At 37.3% G+C, this 23,197-nt stretch overlaps 1 protein-coding gene across 4 annotated transcripts in view; it reads right to left on the reverse strand.

Annotated features, from left to right (window-relative positions):
- The window catches only part of ppp1r13bb (protein phosphatase 1, regulatory subunit 13Bb), an 80,893-nt gene that overhangs the window by 21,278 nt on the left and 36,418 nt on the right, over positions 1–23,197 (reverse strand). For 3 of the 4 annotated variants that reach the window (XM_073039761.1, XM_073039759.1, XM_073039760.1), the window contains exons 4-9: positions 22,537–22,610; positions 16,300–16,401; positions 10,934–11,108; positions 8,119–8,315; positions 7,158–7,322; positions 6,114–6,312 (exon numbers count right to left, since the gene is read on the reverse strand). In XM_073039761.1, the coding sequence (XP_072895862.1) occupies positions 6,114–6,312; positions 7,158–7,322; positions 8,119–8,315; positions 10,934–11,108; positions 16,300–16,401; positions 22,537–22,610 (912 nt within the window). The remainder of the gene's footprint in view (positions 1–6,113; positions 6,313–7,157; positions 7,323–8,118; positions 8,316–10,933; positions 11,109–16,299; positions 16,402–22,536; positions 22,611–23,197) is intronic. The other variant, XM_073039762.1, reaches the window with a different exon arrangement.

Consider the following 23,197-nt stretch of genomic DNA (forward strand, 5'->3'; position numbering starts at 1 on the left):
TATAGTGAGGTGACCAGAACTGAGCACAGTACTCCAAGTGGGGTCTGACCAGGGTCCTATATATCAGCAAATTACCTCTCGGCTCCTAAATTCAATTCCACGATTGATGAAGACCAATATACCATACGTCTTCTTAACCAGAGTCAACCTGCGCAGCTGCTTTGAACGTCCTATGGACTCGGATCCCAAGATCCCTCTGATCCTCCACACTGCCAAGAGTCTTACCATTAATACTACATTCTGCCATCGTATTTGACCTACCAAAATGAACCACTTCACACTTATCTGGGTTAAACTCCATCTGCCACTTTTCAGCCCAGTTTTGCATCCTATCAATGTCCTGCTATAACCTCTGACAGCCCTCCACACTATCCACAACACCCCCAACTTCTGTGTCATCAGCAAACTTACTAACCCATCCCTCCACTTTCTCATCCAGGTCACTTATAAAAACCACAAAGAGTAAGGGTCCCAGAACAAATCCCTGAGGCACACCACTGGTGACTGACCTCCATGCAGAATATGACCTGTCTACAACCACTCTTTTCCTTCTGTGAGCAAGCCAGTTCTGGATCCACAAAGCAATGTCCCCTTGGATCCCATGCCTCCTTACTTTCTCCATAAGCCTTGCATGGGGTACCTTATCAAATACCTTGCTGAAATCCATACACACCAAATCTACTGTTCTTCCTTCATCAACGTGTTTAGTCACATCCTCAAAAAATTCAATCAGGCTTGTAAGGCACAACCTGCCCTTGACAAAGCCATGCTGACCATTCCTAATCATATTATACCTCTCCAAATCTACATAAATCCTGCCTCTCAGGATCTTCTCCATCAACTTAACAACCACTGAGGTGAGATTCACTGGTCTATAATTTCCTGGGCTATCTCTACTCCCTTTCTTGAATAAGGGAAGAACATCCTCAACCTCCAATCCTCCAGAACCTCTCCCGTTCCCATTGATGATGCAAAGATCATCACCAGAAGCTCAGCAATCTCCTCCCTCACCTCCCACAATAGCCTGGGGTACATCTCATCTGGTCCCGGCGACTTATCCAACTTGATGCTTTCCAAAAGCTCCAGCACATCCTCTTAAGTCACAATAATTGACACGAGTCATAAGCATAAAGGGATATAGTGCATGGCCCAATTGCTGGCCAAAGCAGCTTTAAAAGTATCCTAGTTAAAAGGAATGTGACTAGATAGGAGGAGGATTTAGAAAGTTGATATCAGAGCATAAAATCTAGGCAGATAAAGTCATGGTCATTGAGATCAACAGCAGAGAAAAGGGAAGGTGGGAAGGAAAAGGAGGCCAGAGCTGAAATAGTGTTCTGGAGTTGAGGCAGAGGGGGTCATGAAAATTCATATTGTGGGATAATGAGGGACCAGGCCATGAGGCAATGCAAAGATGAGATTGAGGATTTTAAACTGTAGGCATTAAAGAGATTGGAATGGAATGATAAGTGAAAGGACATGAAACAAAAAGAAATTGCTGCAGGTCAGGACATCAGATTCAACAGAAACAGAGTCAATGTTGCAGGTTAATAACAAGGATCAGGTCAATGATCCGCTACAAATGATGCCTAACCTATTGAATGCTTTTGGCAATTTCTCGTTTCAGATTTTTTGCTACATTTACCAGGCAAGAAGACATGTTTGACTGGATGCTAACAGTTTTGGATAGACTAAAGCCAAATGGAAGAATAATGATGGGAGGCTGATCAGGCCAGTTTGTAGTCAAAATTAGTTAGAAGAGCATTTGATTGATTTTGACTATAAACTTCTAGCCTGCAATATTTTGATGCATTAAGAAATTTATATGTATAAGCAACTAGGAAGGCAAATTCAAAGTTTGGCTTTATTGTAAGAGGCATGAGAATAAAAACAAGCTCTATGCCCCTTTTAAGATAGCAAATATTGCACTTAACAAAGATTGTTGTGATGCAACTTTAAGAGGCACTATTGACATCACAATGAGGAGTGTGTACCCTTTTGGTCTCCATGTTCAAAGGAGGATATATTTGCTCCTTTGCATAGATACAAATGCAAAGATTGATCATGCACATGACCTATTGAGAATATCAATTAAGAGACTTTTGTACTGAAATATAATATTCCAATAGGTTCTGACAGAATGGATGTTGAGGCAATGCTTCTCTAGTGGGACTATCTGAAACCAATGGGCATAGATTCAGATTTAAATGTGAGATGAAATTTCTTCCTTCTGAGGGTCATAACTGTTTGGAGCTTGCTAATCACAGAGACCTCTAGAGGCAGAATCATTGAATACATTTACGGTAGTACAACAAGGGAGTCAAAGAGAAAAGGGAGAGTGCAGGGAATGGTTTTGAGACCAAGAGTGGATCGGCCATGACCTCATTTGCTGTGAATACCAAACTCATGGGGCCAAGTGGGCTATTACTGATTCTATTTCCTATTATGATGTTCTAAATTGGTCTGGAATATACTGTCTTGGAAAAGGATTTCAGATTAGAAGGACAAATGAAGAGGTCAAAGGACTGGATGATTGAAAATTTAAAGGCAAAAGTTTAGCTTCAGATGACAATTGGAGCATCAACAATCAGTGGTCTAGCTCCTTCTAACAAAATGCTCAAGAAGAAAAAATACTATTAGTTAAAAGGATAGAGTGGGACTAGACAATCAAAATTGCCATTAGTTCATCTGGATAAGGGATAAATAATCTGATTACAAAAGGTTCAACGTAAGATCAAAATATGCCATGAATAGAACAAGCAGCAGTATTTTACAATGCATTTACAGGTTAAACTAGTCTATCTTTGGAGCCAGGAGAAGGCAAGAAAGTACATGGATTATAATTTTTGATTTATATTTTTCTTCTTTGGTTCAATGTCACTATACACCATGAGGGAAATGTGCCACAAGCAAATAAAATCCAAAAGAGTGAACTAAGTGACCATATTTTTAAGAAGAGTTCTGGTGAGTTCTTGCAACTTGCAATTATTTTAAACCCAAATCCTGTGAAATGAACAAAGCTTCAACTTGAAGACTTCATTTCTGATTTTTATTTTCAGCTGATCTTATGAGCCCCAAATACAGACTACTTTACCTTTCATGTTAAGATAAATGTGTCCATTTAAAATCATAGAGTAATTATAAGTATATAACAAATTAACAGCATATAATACCCACTCAATATTTCATTTGGTCCAGCCACATCAGTTTTCACGAAGATTTTGCTTAATTGTGTGTTGTTTATTTCTCACGAATTTCATTCATCTTAATAGCAACTTCCTCCAAAAGAAACACAACCTTATCATGGTTTGGAGGCTTGGAGCATGCCTCAGGAGATATGTTGACTGCAGCCACGACTTTACACTTGGGAACTTGGTAGGGTCACCCATGCCAAATAGGTCAAAGAGTACAGGCCAGACTAAGAGTGGTCCACCAGTCCTTTAGCTTTGGGGGCTCAGCTCAGGACCAACAGCTCTAACTGGTACAACAACACTGTTATGGAAACAGCAAAGAAGAATGTTTCTACTGAGTGCAACGTAGTTCCCGAGTCTCCACCCAGGACTTGCATGACTGACAGTGGTGAAAACAGAGAGGAAACTACTGACAAAATGAAGGAAGCCCTCAAAATTGCCAGAGGCCTTCACTGCCAGTGGTGTAACAAGCAGTAAATAAATACTTGCAACATCTGCTAAAGTTACACAAAAAGATTACGTGATAAAAATAGCCACAATCCATTTTGAAAAGAATAAACAGATGGAGAAAGAAGAACTGAACTGCAGATAACACATGTATTTGTTTCTTACTTTGGTATTAAGTTTTAGATAAACTACTACTGCCTACTTTTTACTGAAAGTGACTTTGAAAAGCACTATATTGGGAGAAGCAGGCAAGCTGATGTTGAATGAGGCAGAGAATTTGACCACGTTCACGGTGATTTTCTGCAACAGTGTGTCTTAGAGATGACCAAAGAGGCAGCTGCATTAAGTCAGTTATATAGCATGGAAATAAGCTCTCTGGCCCAAATCATCTATACTCATCCCCTCTCATCTTAAATTTATGCTCTCTAGTTTTAGATTTCCCTGGGATTATTCCAACTATGCCCCTCAATGTTACATACCACTATAAGGTCACCACACACCCATCTATACTCTGGGGGGGAGGGAATCCCCTGTCTATCCAGCATTGCCTTGTAACTTTTCTAAATCCTTTCCTGATTAATTACATTCTTTCTATAACTAGGTGACTGATACTGCACACAATACCTTGTGGTTTAACAAACTTCTTGTACAATTGTGACATAATGTCTCACTCCTGCCCTAACCAAAAGGTAGAAAGCATGCCAAACCCTCATGACCCTGTCCAGCCGTGTGGCCACTTTCACAGAGTCACAGAAAAAGACAGCATAGAAACAGGCTTTTTTGCCCAAATAGTCCATGGCAAACCCTTTAATTTGCCTCCTCCCATCAACTTTCACCACAACCATAGCCTTCCATACCCATACCATCCACATACCTATCCCAAACTTTTTTTTTAAAAAAAAAACATTGAAATTGAGCTTGCATGCACCACTTTCACTGGCAGTTCATTCCACACTCTAACCACCTCATAATCCCCTTAAACTTTTTACCTGTCACCCTTAACCCATGACCTCTATTTGTAGTCCCACGCCACCTCACTGAAAAAAGCCTGCTTGCATTTACCCTACCTATACCCCGCACAAATCTCCCCTCAAATCTTCTAGGTTCCAAGAAGTAAAATCTAACCAATTCAATCTTTCCATATAACTCACGTCCTCCAGTCCCGGCAACATCCATTTAGATTTTATCTGTACTCAATCTTACTTGAGTACAGATAAACTGCACACAATACTCCAAATCAGGCCTCACCAACATCTTGTACAACTTCAACTTAACATCCCACTTCCTGTACTCAATACTTTGATTTATGAAGGCCCAAGTGGGAAAAGCTTTCTTCATCACCCTATCTACCTGTGCCACCACTTTCAACGAATTATTGGCCTATATTACCAGATCAGTTTGTTCTACGACAGGGAACCTGCAAGTACTTGTATCCCTAGGTTTCCCTGTTTGACAACACTCTCCGGGACTCTGCCCATTTACTGTGCAACTCTTGCCCATCCGTTTATTTATTTAATTATTATTGAGATACAGCATGGAGTAGGCCCTTCAAGCCGTGCAGCCCAGCAGCTCCCAATTTAAATCTAGTCTAATCATGGGACAATTATCCTACCAATCAGTAGTCTTTGGGCTGTGGGAGGAAACCAGAGCACCAAGAGGAAACCCATGTGGCCACAGGGAGATGAGCAGACTCCTTACAGGTAACAGCAGGGAAGTTTTCTAAAATTAGTCAGGATGAAGTTCCATCTGCCTCTCCTTGGCCCTACTTTCCCCATTGATCTAGATCCCACATGTCCTTCACTGTCTACTATATTACCAACTTTGCTGCCATCTGCAACTTTTCTAACCAGGTCAATTTCATTTTCATCCAAATCATTAGTAAAGATGACAAATAAAAACAGTGGACTCAGCACTGATCATTGTGGCATACTGCTGGTCACAGGCTTCCAATCTGAAAAACCCTCCTCAACCATCTTCTGACTTCCATGAAAACCAATTTTGTATTTTTCAATAATGAGTCATTTAGCCTTAGAAATGAGCTATTAACCAGATATGCATGAACACATCCAACAGCAATAAGATATTTAAGATATTTCAGCATGGCTCCTGGAGAAATGCAAGACCATATTAAAAAGGGAAGTGAAGTATTATCTTAGTTAATTTCACACTAGTTGCTGAACTTAGAAAACTATGGAATATGATTCATATGATATATTCCATAATGGAAGTGGGAAAGGGGCTGAGATGAATGGAGTTATTTGGCATAAATTCCACCACATGTTCCTATTGACAAGGAAGCAATTTATTTTACCCTAAAATGCAAATGTTTATATTAAAAAGCAACATTTCAAATCTCAATTCTTCAATTTAATGCATCAACCCGAAATGTAGATTAAACCTCTCAATGCTTTACCTCAATCACACTATTCTCTCAATGAACCTTCCATAATTATCTCAAGTTAATATTTCATGGCTTACCAGATTTTCCTCTTGTTATAGGATGGCCAGCATTGCTAGTTACAGTCAGAGTTTGAGGTTTCAGCATCTCCACAGGTGATGACTGATTACCTTGTGGTCTAGTTCCAGTAGATATTTGAATGTAAGGTCCCACAGCAGCCACACGCCCTGAGGTATTAGAATGGGTCTGGGATGACTGTGTTCCATTAATATGACTTAGCTGAGAGAGGACAAACAAATGTTTGTTAGGGAAAGTTGTATATCAAAGATAACTGTTCTACTACGTTAAATTTGCATCATTATTATTAGATCTTACATTGACAACATTAATGATTGAGAAAATTAGAGTAACTATCCATTTTCCCCCTTTGGTTACATTGAATGACAATGTGCTAATGTAGTAGGATGGAAGGAAGGTGTAGGAGAAACAGGAACACTGGATGTTCAAAATGACTGAAAACACAGAAAAATTATTGCCTCTGGACCAAAAAAAAATAGAAAAAATAAACCAAGAACAAGTCTGTGACCGGCAAAAGTTGGAAGTATTTAGACAAATGGCCATTCCTACAAGGAATTATCTACATCTTTCTTACTTTGAAATGTAGTTTTTTTTGGGTAAAAAAATGATACACATAGCTTTTCTAGTGTTAATTTGGTTGCTTCACAGCAACCTTACTGAATAGTTATTGTTGATAAAACAAGTTACCTCTTCCTTTCCAAAGTGAATGGAGGCACTTCTGATGGACTTAAATATCATTTCACTGAATACAAATTATTTCTAAGAAACCTAGCTCTATGGTCAATATTTTTGCAGAGTAATTTAGAGAAATAAAAAGGTACTATGGATGGTCATAGTACCATTTACTTGGCAAAGGAATAAAATTGGTTAAACCTTCACCTCTTTGAAAATGTACATTCAGAAAAACAATAGAAAACAAAGTTACAAATCACACAGCATTTCAAAACTGAAGTACTTTCATTACTGTACACTTTGCTCAATTTCAAACAAGGAAATATTGTATTGTTCAGAATGCCATAACATTAAAATAAAAACCAGGGTCATACAGGGATGTTTTCCTTTTGGCGTGCATCAGTTTTCTTCTTCCACAATCGCTCACGAAGTTCATTAATCCTTTTGTCCATCATAGTCACTTCCATGTTACGTTTATTAAGCAGCTCTTTTTGATGCTGAAGTTTTATATTTTGTTCTTGATTAAGTTTATTACGAATCTAGAGAGGTCAGTAAATTCAAAGTGTTAAAATGTCTGGGTTCATAATCTTTTAAAAACTTTTACTTGAACTCAAATTTCTTTGTAGTCGCACGAAGAAAACTACTGTTACTGCTTTTCTGTTATGCAAGACTTGAATTAACAGTGCTAGCACCCAGCAACAATGCTTTTGTGTAGTCAGCACAAACCCTAAACCGTAGATGCCAGATTGGTAAGGCTGGATGCCAGGTTGATTTAAAAAGAAACTGTTTTCAAATGGCTGCTTTTGGGAATCAGCTCTTTAGTTGTTTAATTTCTTCTACACAGCTTTGTAACAGCAGCATAATATAAATCTATGAAAGCAGCATGAAGCGTTAAGAAATTCTAAGACTTAAGCAACAGAGAAGGTCCTCAGTCATGTGAAGGCATCCATCTTTCTCCAAGAATTATGTCGTTTTTTTTCTACTTTTAACTTTCAGCATCACAATGCTGGTTAAAAAGAAGCCAAAAAGATTTATGACAAAATACGAAAGAACTGCAGATGCTGGAAACCTTAACAATAAACAAAAGTGTTGAGCTCAGCATGTCATTCACCGTAACAGAGAAACAGAGTTAACGATGCAGGTAAATGACCCTTTATCACGAGGACCAATAATGTGAAACATTAACTCTGCTTCAATCTCTACAAATGCTGATGAACTGTTGAGAAGTCCCAACATTTTCTATTAAGATTCATTACTACTTTGAAGATGGACCAAGTTTTTGTTTGGGATGCAAACACAACCTTAGAAGGCTTTAGCTAGTTATATGTACTTCACCTGCAGCTCCTGATACAGCTTCTTCAATTCAAGTGCAGCAGGGCCTGGCATTTGACCATTGTAAGAATGCAATCCATTTGTTTTCCCTTTCCTCAGATCATCGAGTTGCTGGGTCAGTTGATCAACTTTCAACACAGCTGACTGTAACTCTCGCTGCTTCTCATGAAACATAGTATTAATGTGCTCAATTTCAGCTGCTACGAATAAAAATAAAAATGGTATCCGTAAATATACCAGTGCTAAAATCTGTTGCAAATACAGTTGGTCCCTGTTAATTGAGGCAACCACATATTTGGGAGAACTCTTAAAGAACAGAAACTAATTGCAAAAAATAGCCGGGATTTCTTTTGTTTACCTAAGACACTTCGTCACTTAGTTGGGACAGGAGACTGTTCCCAGTTTCAAACTAACATCAGTCACATGCACTTGTGTGGCCGTTAGACACTACACTGTGGTCAGAGCCAGCCATTTTTAAATAGTGTCAGTTGTGTGTACTTCTGTTCTAAAAGCAGTGAATTTTGTATACACAAGAGGTATTGCAGATGCTGGAAATCTAGAGCAAACACACACACAACGTGCTAGAGGAACTCAACAGGTTAGGCAGCATCCATAGATGGGAATAAACAGTCCACATTACAGGCCAAGACCCTCATCAGGACCCTTATTAGTGACTTTTGTCACTGATGGTGAGAAATAAACAGCAAGTAGGCTACGGTCAATTATGGATAACTCTGAACATCCTCTACATAGCACCATCCAGAGACAGAGAAGAAGTTTCAGCGACAGGTTACTGTCGATGCAATGCTCCTCAGACAGGATGAAGAGGTCAATACTCCCCAATGCCATTAGGCTTTACAATTCTACAGCCAGGACTTAAGAACTTTTTAAAAGCTATTATTAATGCTTTTTGAGATAGTGATTTAGATGCATATCATATTTTTTACTGAGTTAAGTATTGTATGTAATTAGTTTTGCTACAACAAGTGTATGGGACATTGGAAAAAAGTTGAATTTCCCCATGGGGATGAATAAAGTATCTATCTATCTATCTAAGACAATTCAGAACTGTTTTGCTCACTGTGCTTTCAAGCATTCAGGCTTGGATATGCCAGAAATGGCCAGGAGTAAAACTGAGCAATTTCACTATATCAACAAGTTAGGCTCTATGAAGAATTTGAAGGGATCAACAATCATCTTCAATGTTACACTGAAATTGAAGATTTGAAGAACACAATAATCTGAAGTATTGTGCGAAGGCAGTCCATTATCTGCACTAGGCATTTGTGCTGATTTTATTAATTTACAATCAAAGGAACATGGCAGCATACACTGGCTGAATTTCTCCACTGGTAACTATTAGGAACTAATACAGTTTTATAGTACTGGTATTTTGTAGTATTGGTGGTGTTCTGATTTGTTCTGTATTTCATTTAAATGCATAATTTGTTACTCCGTTTAAAAAAAAAATACATCTTTTTAACTATTCCCTTGAAATTTCAGGTAATTGGGGCAGCTGCTTAATTGAGCCAAAATATACTAGTCCCCAATGTGTCCCAATTCACCAGAATCCACTCTACTTCAATTTCATTTTGGTAACTATTAGCAGGGAAAGTATCAAACTTAAGTACACGGCATAGAGGAAATAGAAGAAACAGTGGCTTTGTTCTTTTAAACATCTGTGCATCAATATCTGTACGAGATGACTTGTATTCAGATTCTTACCATACACTAGGTCTTCATTTGGCCCAACATGCTTGTGCTGGTTCTCTGATTTAGACCAACATTTAGGCAATTTCCCAGCTTCCTGCAAGTTAGTTAGCTTCATGCAGAACCACAGTGTGAAAGTTTTAAAGGAATCTGTTACCAATATTCTTCTAAGTACACTGCATGAAGGGAATTCTCAGCTCCTTACTAGTCATTTTGACAATTATTTAAAATTTGACTTCTGATTACTAATTTATCTGCCAGAAGAAACTATTTTTCTACTTGCTCCATAAAGACTCATTAATTTACAAACACATTGTTTAATTGCTCTTGAACAGCAACTCAATTTATCCAACTCACAGAACCGAGTCACCTTGTGCCTTCTTCAAACCCTCACTATCCTACCCAGAACTATACAGAATCTATCAGCCCAGAGATTCAAGTTGATTTGTGACTTTGCCATAATTATTTTTAAAAGCTACAGCACTAAATTACCCAGCCAACTTCAAAGCTGAATATGTATGCCCAATTCCCTTGATTCGTTTACCCAACAATTTTACACCATAGCTGACATATACAGCACAGACCCTTGGAAATGGAGTCAACAGATTTTTTGAAAAAAGATAAATATTTTTAATTTTTACAACTTTACAATATTTTTAAAACTATAAACAATAAAATATTTTAAAATGTTTCTAAATATCCTTAATCACTTTTCTGTCAGAAACCTAAACACCAATCCACCTTGTGAAATAACAACAGCTAATGTATACCAGTAGTCCACTGGAAACTTCACGGCTGCAAAAAGTGAGTGTGATTGTGAGCACCCCACAAAAGGTGAAGGTGTGACACAGATGAGGACCATCATTATCCAGCTCAATGTAGGAGCCAAATCCCCAATTATTTATAAAAGTGGGCAGTTGAAAATTGAAACGTTGAAAGATTATTGAAATGGGGTATAAAAAAGAATTAGATGGACAGCTACTTTAGATCAACACAGGATGAAGATTGTGTGGTAAAAGCAAGACTGTGGCTATTACAAATAAACACTTACTAATGCATCTTAATTCATCTTTAAGAAAAAATTCAAACGTGAAATTTGAATACGCACAAAGATTGCCATTTATAATTTTACTGTAGTCCACCTGTCCTCGCATAGCTCGTATCTTCTTCAACTTTGCTTCCTGGCTCTCCATCCGTTCTTTCAGTTTTTGCAACTTGTCACTTTCTGAAACGGACTGCTGCTGGCGCCTCTCTTGCTGTTTCAGATAACGTAAACGCTGCTCCTTTTGAGGGACGATAAGCATAATAATTACTCATTCTTCTTCAAAATGTCCAGACAACAACCATCATAGTGCATCAATTTGTAGCTTTACATCTGAGAACTTAAATGCCCAATGGAAATTTAAACTTTCTGGTAACCAAAAATCCACATTGCTAGCTTTCATTGGGCATAACACATTATTATCCAAACCACAAAGCCAAATGTTATATTTCTTCCAAAATAAGCCTCTTTATATGAGATGGCATGTGATAACATCATGACATTATTGGCACTCAAGGAAGCTTTAAGAAGTTCAAAATCTTCAGTCACCAAATGATTCAATGTACATTCACCTTCCTCTGAAGCCTCTTTTTTACCTTTTGGTTCTCCCTTCTTTTTGAAATTGTGACCAGTCTATATCATTGAATCCTGGTATGCACTGAGGAAACCAAGGAGAAAGTGGGGAGGGGGGGGGGGGGTGATAAAGAGACTAACTAAAGCTTTACTGATCTTCATATGAATGAGAAATCTCTCACATTCAAATAGCTAAACTTTTAAAGAGAAAGAAAAGATCTTTCACTAGCCTATGCCAAGAAGCTGAACCTTTCCTCCATCTATTTCACACCAAGGAACAGCAAGGCAGGTCAAACTACATAGATTTAGCAAAGGGCTGTGTGATTGATAAACCAACCATAATAAGATATTTTAAAAAGATATTTACAATTAACTAACACATTATTATTGAGAAACACCAATAAACTATGATTCATTTAGAAAATCTTGAAATAAATATGTATAATCAACTTGATTAGATCCTGCTGAAAATAGCAACATGAACACAAATCTTATGAGGAGTTATTACTTTTTATTTTGTTCAAATTAACTTCCTCTTCAATCTGCATGTATGACTAACCGTAGATAATACTTGCACTTAAACTTTACTATCAATTGCTCTTAAGCAGCCACAATGTAACTTTTCTTCAATCCACCAGTAGGTCCTCTGTAGTATCCAATCCAATTTCAAATATACATTCCTAGATTTATTAGTTTTCCCCACTATAAACAGACAAGCCTTATGAAAAACTGTGTTTTGCAAATTATCTGAACACAGTGTACCATACCATGCTTATTTGGTGTGCGAGGATAAGACAAGGTGATATCAGTTTAGTGTGTCTCAGCACTGAATTTCTGCAATGTAAATGAACTAAAGCTTTTTGTAATGGGGATCTACTAATAGAATTCTTACACAATCATACTCCTGGATTGTGCTCACATTTAAAGATGCACATAATTTAGGCATATTTAGTTTTAGTAAAATGAGGTACTCTACTCCTATGACATCCAGTTTGGAAGGATGATCTGCTCCTAGATCACAATGTGAATTATCTACCCACTTCTCATTCTTCCTGTGAGGGAGAACCTAGTCACGAGTTAGTATTTCCTTAAAAAACAACAGAATGTGAACTGGATTCTTAGAGACAAAGTTGTACTGCACAAATGGAACTTCAACCCACTAGAACCACCTCAACTACTTTTCCCAACTACACTAATCTCATTTGTGCACATTTGATTTGTATCCTTCTAAGCTTTTCCTATTCAAGTACCTATCTAAATGTCGCATATGCAGTGATTGTATTTGACTCCACTACCTTCTTTGGCAGCAAGTTCCAGATTCAACCACTCTTAAAACTCTGTCTTCTCATCTTAAATTTGTATCTTTGTTTTTGATGCTTATCCGTGAGGAAAAGATTCTATCTACCACCCTATTTATGCCACTTTTAATTTTATATATCTCTATCGGGTCACCCCTCAGTCAGCTTTGTTTCAGGGGACTAAAGCCCAACTTATACAATCTCTCCTGCAAATAAATTTCTGGCAACATTCTGGCGAATCTCATCTGCACCCTCCCCAATGCAGCCACATGCTTCTTATTATTAAATCAAAAACTGCTGGAAATACTCATTGAGTCAAATCATATCTGCAGGAAGAGAAACAGGACAAACAATTCAAGTTGAAGTCCCTTTGTCAAAACTGGGAAGAAGACAAAAGCAGCATGTTAAACTGCATGGAAAAAGGGAGAGGATTTGTTTAGGACGGTGTAAAACTAGGGTGACAATGGTGATATGTTATAACCTGATGTGAATGTATGATTAATAAATTTGTGATTGACACTAAAGTTGATGGTTTTTATGTCCTTCATACAGTGTGATGACTAGAAGTGCAAACACTAGTCCAAGAATGACAAACAAGGGTAACAGCAAGATCTCTGCAGTACACCACTGGTCACAGACATTCAATTAGAGAGCATCCTTCCATCACCCGCTGCTCTGTTACCCAGCGATTTTTGGATCCAAATAACCAGCTTTGGATCCCAAGTGCCTTAACCTTTTGGGCCATCCATTTTGTGGGAGCTTGTTATATGCCTTGATAAAAGTCCACAGAAATAGCATCTATCACCTTACTTAATTAATCGAAAAGAAAACAATAGTGAGGCAGTTTTCCCTGCACAAAACCATGCTGACTATCCCATGATTTTCTCCAATGATTTTCCTACCACTGACACATGCCTCACCGGCCTTTAGTTATCCGGCTTACCCCTCCTACCCTACTTAAATAAAAAAGCAGCATTAGCTATCCTCCATTCTAAACTGGAATAGCTATTGTTGTGAGACCAGAATGTTGAACCTCTAAGTATTGAACCGGAGGAGCTGTAATGGCTTCTATGGTTGTAAGAATGGGTGGATCCTAATATGTGATAATCTGTGATATGTGAAGTGCATAAGGAAAACTGCAGAAGTTCATTCGGTTGAGAAATCTGTTCATGTATGTTTGGACTAAGTATATAGTTGGGAGTTTAACATCCATGGATACATATTGTATTGAAAGGACAGCCTGATGAAAAATTAAATTAAATCGTTAGAAAGAGGTGACATACAAGTGGAAGATATAGTATCATTGTGGGTGGAGTTATGAAACTGCAAGGGTAAAAAGAACCTGATGGGAGTTATGTACAGGCCTGAAAACAGTAGCCAGGATGTGTACTACAAATTACAATTAGAGGTAGAAAATGCACGTCAAAAAGGAAATATTACAATAGTCATGGTGGATTTCAATATGCAGCTAGATTGAAAAAATCAGGTTGGTGCTGATTTAAGATCTCAAGAGAGATAAACTGTAGAATGCCTACCAGATGGCTTTTTAGGGCAGCTTGTGGTTGAACTTGAAAGGGCATTATGTCGTGGAGCCTTATCATTAAGGAAGGGATCCATGGACCACAGGTTTGGGAACTGCTGCACTAGGTGATTAGCTATTCAGGATTGGAGAATGTTGTGTAATGAGCTGGATTTGATTAGGGAGCTTAAGGAAAAGGAAGCCTTAGGAGGTAGAAATCATAATATGATAAGAATTCAACCTGCAATTTGAGAGGGTGAAGCTAAAGTCAAATGTATCAGTATTACAGTGGAATAAACGGAATTATAGAGGCATGAGGGAGCAGCTGGCCAAAGTTGATTGGAAGGGGACACTAGCCAGGATGACAACGGAACAGCAATGGCTGGAGTGTCAGGGAGCAATCTGTAGGCACAAGATAGATACCTACAGATACCTACCCAAGGAGGTAGTAGTATTCTAAAGGCAGGATGATACAACTGTGGCTGACAAGGGAAGTCAAAGCTGACATAAAAGTAAATAAGATGGCATATAATAGAGCAAAAACTAAGTGGGAAGTTAGAGGATTGGGAGGTTTTTTAAAAAAAAAATCAATAAAAGGAAACTAAAAATGCCGTAAAGAAGGAAAAGATGAAATACGAAGTTGGCCAATAATATCGAAGAGGATATCAAAACAGTAAAAGTGAGGCAACAGTAGATATTGCACTAGTGGAAAATGACATTAGAAAAGTAGTAATGGGAGACAAGGAAATGGCAGACAAATTGAACAAGCATTTTGCATCAGTCTTCATTGAGGAATATACCCAATGTTCCGAGGGTCAGGTGGCAGAAATGAGTGCAGTTGCTATTACTAGGGCAGGTGGTTCTTAGGAAGCTGAAAGGTCTGGAGGTAGATAAGTTAGCTGGACCAGATGGACTACACCCCAGGGTTCTGAAAAAAGGGTAACTGAAGGGATTATGAAGGCATTAGTAATAATCTTTCAAGCATCAATATATTGTGGCATGAAAAAGAATGGGAAAATTGCACATTATTCCACTTTTCAAGAAGGGAAAGAGGCAGAAGAAAGGAAATTATAGGCCAGTTAGCCTGACCTCATCGGCTGGGAAGATGTAGGGAGCTGATTGTTAAGCATGAGGTTTTGGGGTTCTTGGAGGCATATGATTAAATAGGCCAAAGTCAGCATGACTTCCTTAAGGGAAAATGCTGCCTGACATTTGTTGGAATTCCTTGAGGAAATAACAGACAGGATAGACAAAGGAGAATTAAATTTTCAGAAGGCCATTGACAAGGTGCAGTACATGAGGCTAATTAGCAAGATAAGATGCCAAGGTATTAAAGGAGGCTTGGATAGAATGGACAGAACATTGGCTGACTGGCAGAAGGCAAGGAGTGGGAATAAAGGGAGCCTTTTCTGATTGGCTGCCAGTGATTGGTGTTCTATAAGAGTCTGTGTTAGGACTGCTTCTTTTTACATTGTATGTCAATGATTTGGATGACGGAATTGCTGGCTTTGTGGCCAAGTTTGTGGACGATACAAAGACACTGCAGGTGGAGGGGAAAGTAGAGTTGAGGAATCAGGGAGATGCAAAAGGATTTGGACAAATTAGGAGAATGGGCAGAGAAGTGGCAGATGGAGTAGAGTCGGGAAGAGCACAGTCATGCACTTTGGTAGAAGAAATAAGAGGATAGACTATTTTCTAAACAGGGAGAAAATTCAAAAATCAGAGGTTGATAGGTTCCTGATTAGTCAGAGTGTGAGAGGTTACAGGGAAATGACAGGATAATAGGGTTGAGCAGGAAATAGATCAGCCATAATCAAATGGCAGAGTAGACTTAATGGGCTAAATGGCCTAATTCTACGCCTATGTCTTATGGTCTCAGATATCTATAACATTAAACAGTTTCTTTTTAAGATGTACAGAAAATAATTTACTTCATAATTAAATACCAATATAGAATGATTTACAATAAATTAACACATTTTCCATTAAGATTGTTTCTTGGAGATGTATTCAGTTAGTTTTGTCAAAAATCAAAGTTCTACCTTGGCTACCAACATCTGTTGCTGTGCCTCAATCTGATGTTGCTGTCTTGAAGCCATTTCTTGAAGCTCTGAAAGGGTCATCTCTACTCGAGGATTACCACCCTATAGTGTTATAGAAAATTATTAAAGGTAAAGTCTAAAGTTATTTAACTCTGGCTATAAACCCAGTTTTCTATTATATCAATTAAATCAACTATCCATGAAGTATGATTTCTTACTCTATTACCTAATATTATATTCCAAATGTTTGTTCAATAATCAAAATGCTTAAACTGCTCTGCCATCAATTGTTTTCAATTTCACTAAATAGCTTTTTCACTTAATAACAGAAATATAAAAATTGACTCTGATGGAACACTTTTTAATGAAGATAAACTTTTGAACATTAATTGAAAGCTGTTCAGAATAACAATAACATTGCTGTAGATAATGCCTGTTAATTTTTAATCCACCTCATTTTTGTGGATATCATCTCTGTCAAACAAAGAACATTCCATTATTAATAAATTTGGGCTCAAAGGTTAACTTGTCTGTGTTGAGTGATCTGATGTTAAATTAAGTAACAGCAGTGGCTTTATAATCAGCCTTAGTATATTTGTTTCAAAGATAGATGAAAACAGATCAACCAGCATCAATGTTCCTACCAGTGAGAGTAATTTTGACTGGAGTGTGTGCACATGATTGTCATACAAAAGAAATGGAGTAAATGTTGGGGAAATTAAAATGGGTTCTTTGGCCAAATTTCCAGTCACTTTAAAACACTGCTCATTTACAGTCAATGAAAAAAACTTGGCAGGATACACTGGATGAATTCCTCTCGCAATAATTCTTAGGAAGCACACACACACACACACACCAGCAAATGACATGAAATTCAAAAATTCAAATAAAATGGAATCAAGCAATTGCAGATGCTGGGCAATACTTGTAGAGGAAAATATGGACTATCAAACCTTTCCGGTCTAGACCCTTGATCCATTTCCATAAAATAAGAGTGAATTCAGTTGCAAAAGATTCTTAGATTTTAAGGACTTCAGAATGTAGTTTTAATCTGTTACACCACTTCAAAACTGAATACAACTGCCAAGCGTCTGAAGGTGTCCTTGAAATAATTTAACATTGAAAGGAATGCTGCTTAACATTTTTGAGATTTGCATGTTGTCAGGACACAATGTTCCAAGTTCGCATTGCCAATTTAACAAACAGTGTTCACATTCTACAGAAGGAGATGAATAGGGCAGGAATGTACTAGCTGATAACAAAGTGCCTTAGGAAGATAGTTCTGTGTTAACTATAAAGCTATTCTGAAGTCAACATAACAAAATTCAATAGTGTCATTCAAGGACAGTTAGCAGGGTTATCATGCTTATAGCTGGATAATGAATGTCTGTTAACAGTACATTTCTGTACTGGGCTCAAGCCAGATTATTAAATCTTATGGTTTTTAAAAAATAAGTATTAAGGTCTCTTTTGTGGCACTCGTCAACACAAGTCAGATGGGTGTTTAAACTCCATTGTAATAATAAAAACCCTTTTGGCATACACTGTGAAAACATCATCCTGTAATCATTACCCCAATTTTCTAATCAATCATTCTGTTCTACATCTTCTCATTGTCACTGACCAGTATCATGGACACAATATAAAAATAATAGCTCTCATAAACCCAAGTGATTCAGTCAAGTTTTGAAAATTAATTTATGTTACAAGTCAATTAAGTTACTCTTAAATTCCCTTGGAACCTCACTTGTGTGGATTTGCTAGCCATGCAGTATATTCTCTCACTGGCTGAAGAATAGCTGGCAGAAAACATTGCTGCTTTTCAACTGGCATCATACAAACAAACACATTAGCATAATAAATAAGCTTTGCCATTTTAAAAAAAACATAGCTGCTCAGCCTGTAACTTCTACTCCTGCATTATCAACTAGCTGTGTAATCTTTTTACCCTTTGCTTCTCAAATATCAACCTACTTCCACATTAAAAATATTTAGAGACTCTGCTTTCACTACCTGATGCACCATCAATAACTCTCGAAGACTGGAAGTGAACGTTTAGGGTTTTATTAACAGCAAAAGGGAGCACGACATCTTGGAGACTGAGGGAGAAGCAGTGCCCCAATCGCCTTTATACAGGGATCTATAGGAGGAGCCACAGGAGCAGTCAGCAGAGGGGCATGTCCAGACAGGTATACATAGTTTACCACACTACCCTCTGAAGAAATGTTTCATAATCCTCAGACAAAACAATTCCTCAAATGCGTAAATTATTTTAAATAATTACCCCTTGTTATTGATTCTCCCAAAAGAAATATCCCTTGCACATTCACTGTCAAGGCCCTTTGGGATCTTCTTTTTTGTTAACAAGTTATCTCACATTGTTTAAATCTCAAAAGGATGCAACTGTGTCTGTCTGACCCTTCTTCACAGGACAACTATACAGTTCATCCTAGGTATCAGTTGAATAAACCTTCTCTGAACTGCTTCCAATATATTAACGTCCTTTCTCAAATAAGGGGAAATCAGGTACGCTATATTCCAGAAGTGGTCTTATGAATACTTGATAATTGAAAATAACCTATTTTAGTATTCAATTCCTTTAGAAATAACAATATCAGCTTTCCCCAAATACCTGCAGCATTCAGTCAAAACCATTCTCCTGCAGACACCCAAATTCTCCTGCAGCTCAGAGCTTTGCTATCTCACTACTGTAGTTTTCCTTACAATACAAATATTTGCACATTTCCTATAGTGTACTCCATTTGCCAGACCTTTACTCACTCACTCACCTTATAAGCATATTCATTTGTAACCTCCTTATATTCTTTTCACAATGTACTTTATTCTCATTTTGTCAACAAATTTTGCAACAAATCTTGGTGCTTTTATCTATTATTCACTGTGAAATTGGTACAACACTCATTACATCTTCAACCAAAAAGATCCATTTTTGACTTCTATTTTTTTGTTAGTGATCCAATTTTTTCTTATCTATTCCAGTATGTTGCCTCTTATATTGGAAACTTTTTTTTTCAATAAATGTAGTGGGTAGCATGTGATGGGCAAATCAAAATAATTCAACCTAACATGACATCTGTTTCACAAATCGTGCTAGTTTTTCCCCATAGTTTTTCTACCTTTAACAAAACTTCCTACAACAGTTGTTAATTATTCCTGATGCAACCGTGTCTACAGATAATTTTAGGAGTTAACAAGTAGCCTGAAGGATATGATTGCAGGCTGCACCATCACATACAGAATTGGTGATATAACACAAAAAAGATACCACAGATTTGCAAAGGTGGAAAGAATAAAGTGATAAATTCCAAAAACCTCAGAAAAGGTATTTCTAGTATATGACTACTGCCCTGATAGACAATCACCAAGTTGGAGTTTCATAGTGATTTCATGTCATGCAGCAAACTCAGAGTACAAAATACAAATACATGAGGAAAAACTTCTTCACACAGAGACTGGTGAATCTGTGGAATTCTCTGCCACAGGAAACAGTTGAAGCCGGTTCATTGACTATATTTAAGAGGAAGTTAGATATGGCCCTTGTGGCTAAAGGGATCAGGGGGTATGGAGAGAAAGCAGGTACAGGGTTCTGAGTTGGATGATCAGCCATGATCATACTGAATGGCGGTGCAGGCTCGAAGGGCCGAATGGCCTACTCCTGCACCTATTTTCTATGTTTCTATGTTTAAATAAGGTCATTTGGTCAACTGGTCCATGCTGACCAAATACTAAACAAAGCTAGTCCCATTTGCCCCTGTTTGGATTTCCTTCTAAACCTTTCTTATCCATTTACCCAAGGCATGCAAACTAGCTTAGCTGAACTATTATGAAACACATTTTTCCAAATTAACATTTAGTAATACAAAGCCAACAAAAAAATACACGCACAAACAATATTAATTATTTCATCATTTAAACAGTGCAAAATACAATGAGAATATTAAAATTAGCTTTGTAATGCTGTTCTCTGCAAATTCCATTTTGCACAACTCTGTAGATTTCTTCTCAATTATTAGCTTCATCCTTTCTTCATGACATTCTAAGACAATATAAAAATCCTGAGAGTAGTGTTAGGCTTTTCTCTGACGCAACTTGTCCATGAGCCTTGCTACTGACTAGCAAGACAAGAGTTACAAACAAAAATAAGGCAGTTTATGCTTGAAACCATAGAGACCATTAATAGTTAAGAGCAAAATGCTCATGATTAACGCCATATTCTTCAGAGTAATTAGATTGAACAACAAACTTGCCAAATTTATGCAAATGCAAAGAATAAGCAGTTTTAGGCCTCACAGGAGCCAAACAAGCTAACAAAAATAGATAACTTCTATATTACTGAACAGATATTTATATTATAAAAACAGAAAATGCTAGAATCTCGTGTGAAGATTCTTTGACCCAAAATGTTAACTTTTCCCATGGAAACATTTGTCATGTTGACCATTTCTAGCATTTTCTGATTTTATTGCTGATTTCCACCATCTACAGCAATTTAAAAAAAAATATATATATATGAGATCTTTTGTAGACTCATCCAAAAGTTATTTTAACTGACATACAAATCTGCATCTAACTTAAAGTAGTGTAGGAGGTAAAAAGCTCTTTTCAAAAGAAATGTAATTCAAAAACTATTACACTTTACTTTAGAAAATGTGATCTTTAAAGAGTGCTTTTTAATTAAAAAACGTGTAAATGTGTACATGTGCTTTCCATTCTTTCAAACATTAAAAAGAATAAGCACAATAAAAAGTGGCAAATAGGCCAGTTTTAAATAAAGGACAGAATGGCCACCTTCTGAGGTTATTAAAGAGAAAATATTATAACTAAACAAATTTCTCAGAAAAAATTTAAATTACACTATGAACATTTGGACATTGTTTAATTGAACTGTGCTTGCTTTACCACAATGAAAAATTTAAAATACATCCCCCCCCTCCCCCTGCATGTTTCATGTAGCCTGGGCACCTGAAGTTATTGAGAAATACTGCAACTGCTGGATAGCTGAAACAGAATTCTTTAATAATGATATTTAACAACATTTTTGGATTGGGAAGAAAAGATATCCACTAATTGACAGTCTTCAAATTCATATAATGCTAGGAACATGTCAGGAAGGCTTATCACCATATGAAAGCTTGTGTTTTCCACAATGTAGTTCAGAAGTCAGTACCTTATAGGAAGCAACTGGGGAAGAAAGTTTAGAGGTAAAATTTTTAGGTTTGTTACTGTACCTTTATCAACTTTCAAAACATTATCTAAACTTAAAATGGAAAATAAGTTTATTTTAGTTTTTTTTACATTATTGGATCTTCAATAATATTATAGCAGAGAAATGCATTATTCTTTGCTAAAATTAATATTTTGCAATTGACCAGGATATGTGTGGAATGAATTCCATAAACTACTGCTTCCAATTTAGCTATTTTATATTTTTTTAAAATCTTAGTTTTGTCATCTTCAATCAAATGACTCCTGGCTCACCATGGAGTCCAAAACAAGCTCCCACTCTCCAAGATTATCCAAGCTGCTCTTTACCATCTTTGCTTTCAGGGTCTGTTGACAGATCTTGCCATCACCAAGATAAACCACACATTCATGCAGTTATTTTCACTGCTTTTCTTTGTGTTTCATAAATCAAACCACATTTTATAAATAAATCAATCTATGTTTTTCATGTCCATCTACTTTTTCTAACATCATCTACATTGAACTTTTCCTCAGCCCCTTGGTTGCCACTGTCTCCCCCCCAGGAATCACTGTTCTGTTCAGAACCAATACTACTATTCCCATCAAGGAGGGCAGACTCCGAATAATCCCAAAATTCCCTTCCCTCTCTGATATGCTAAAGAAATCATTATTTTTTCAGCCATTCGTCTTTTAGATCACCTTTCTTGCAGCATCAGTACAAAATAGTTATAGTGCTAAAATGAGGAAAGCTGACAAAAATACATGGAAGTGGGATGTTTCAAACACCAATGGTGGTGTATAATCTGGAAATTTACTCAAGACCACTCTTACAAAGGAATGGTGACTGAAAGATGAAGTCATTATGAACAGCAATAATTAGGTGTGCACATAATTGGCACATTCTAGACTTGTGTTTTCATTTCCCTGGGCAAGTGGATCAGAATGTGGAAGTAAATGAATACGAAGAAAGTTGAACTGAGTAGCATACTAGCATTAAAAAAAATTAATTGATGACTGATAGGAAATACATACCCCATTTTCAAAATGCTCTGCAGATAAGTTTATTCCATTCCATCTGTTTAACTGATCTTGAGACTGACGTCCACCTGCAAAGACCAAATTTTTAAAAAATCAACAAAATAAAAGCACCATGTCATATGTTCATGCCAATCCAGAATATGCTCTCCTCAAACCAACACAGGCTTAGGCTTTGGAGAGGGTGTAGAAGAGGTTTACCAGGATTAGAGGGTATGTACTACGATGGGAGGTTGGAGAAAAGGGTTGTTTTCTCTGGAGCAACGGAGGCTGAGGGGAGATTTGATAGAGGTTTATAAGATTATGAGAGGCATAGATAGAGTAGACAGACAGTACCTTTTCTCAGGGTTGAAATGTCTAATACCAGAGGGCATGTATTTAAGATGAAAGAGGTAATTTCAAAGAAGATATAAGGGGCATTTTTTCCCCATAAATACACAGAGTGGCACGTGGTACATACCTGGAATGCACTGCCTAGGCTGGTGGTAGAAGCAGGAACATTAGGGACTTTTAAGAGACACATGAATGAGAGGAAAATGGAAGGATATGAACACTGTGTAAGCAGAAGAGATTAGTTTAATTAGTCATTTGATTACAAATTTAATTGGTTCAGCAAAACAGTGTGTGCCAAAGAGCCTGTTCCTATATTGTGCTGTTC

This window comes from Hemitrygon akajei, chromosome 3, assembly GCF_048418815.1.
Source record: "Hemitrygon akajei chromosome 3, sHemAka1.3, whole genome shotgun sequence".
Lineage (NCBI taxonomy): Eukaryota > Metazoa > Chordata > Chondrichthyes > Myliobatiformes > Dasyatidae > Hemitrygon > Hemitrygon akajei.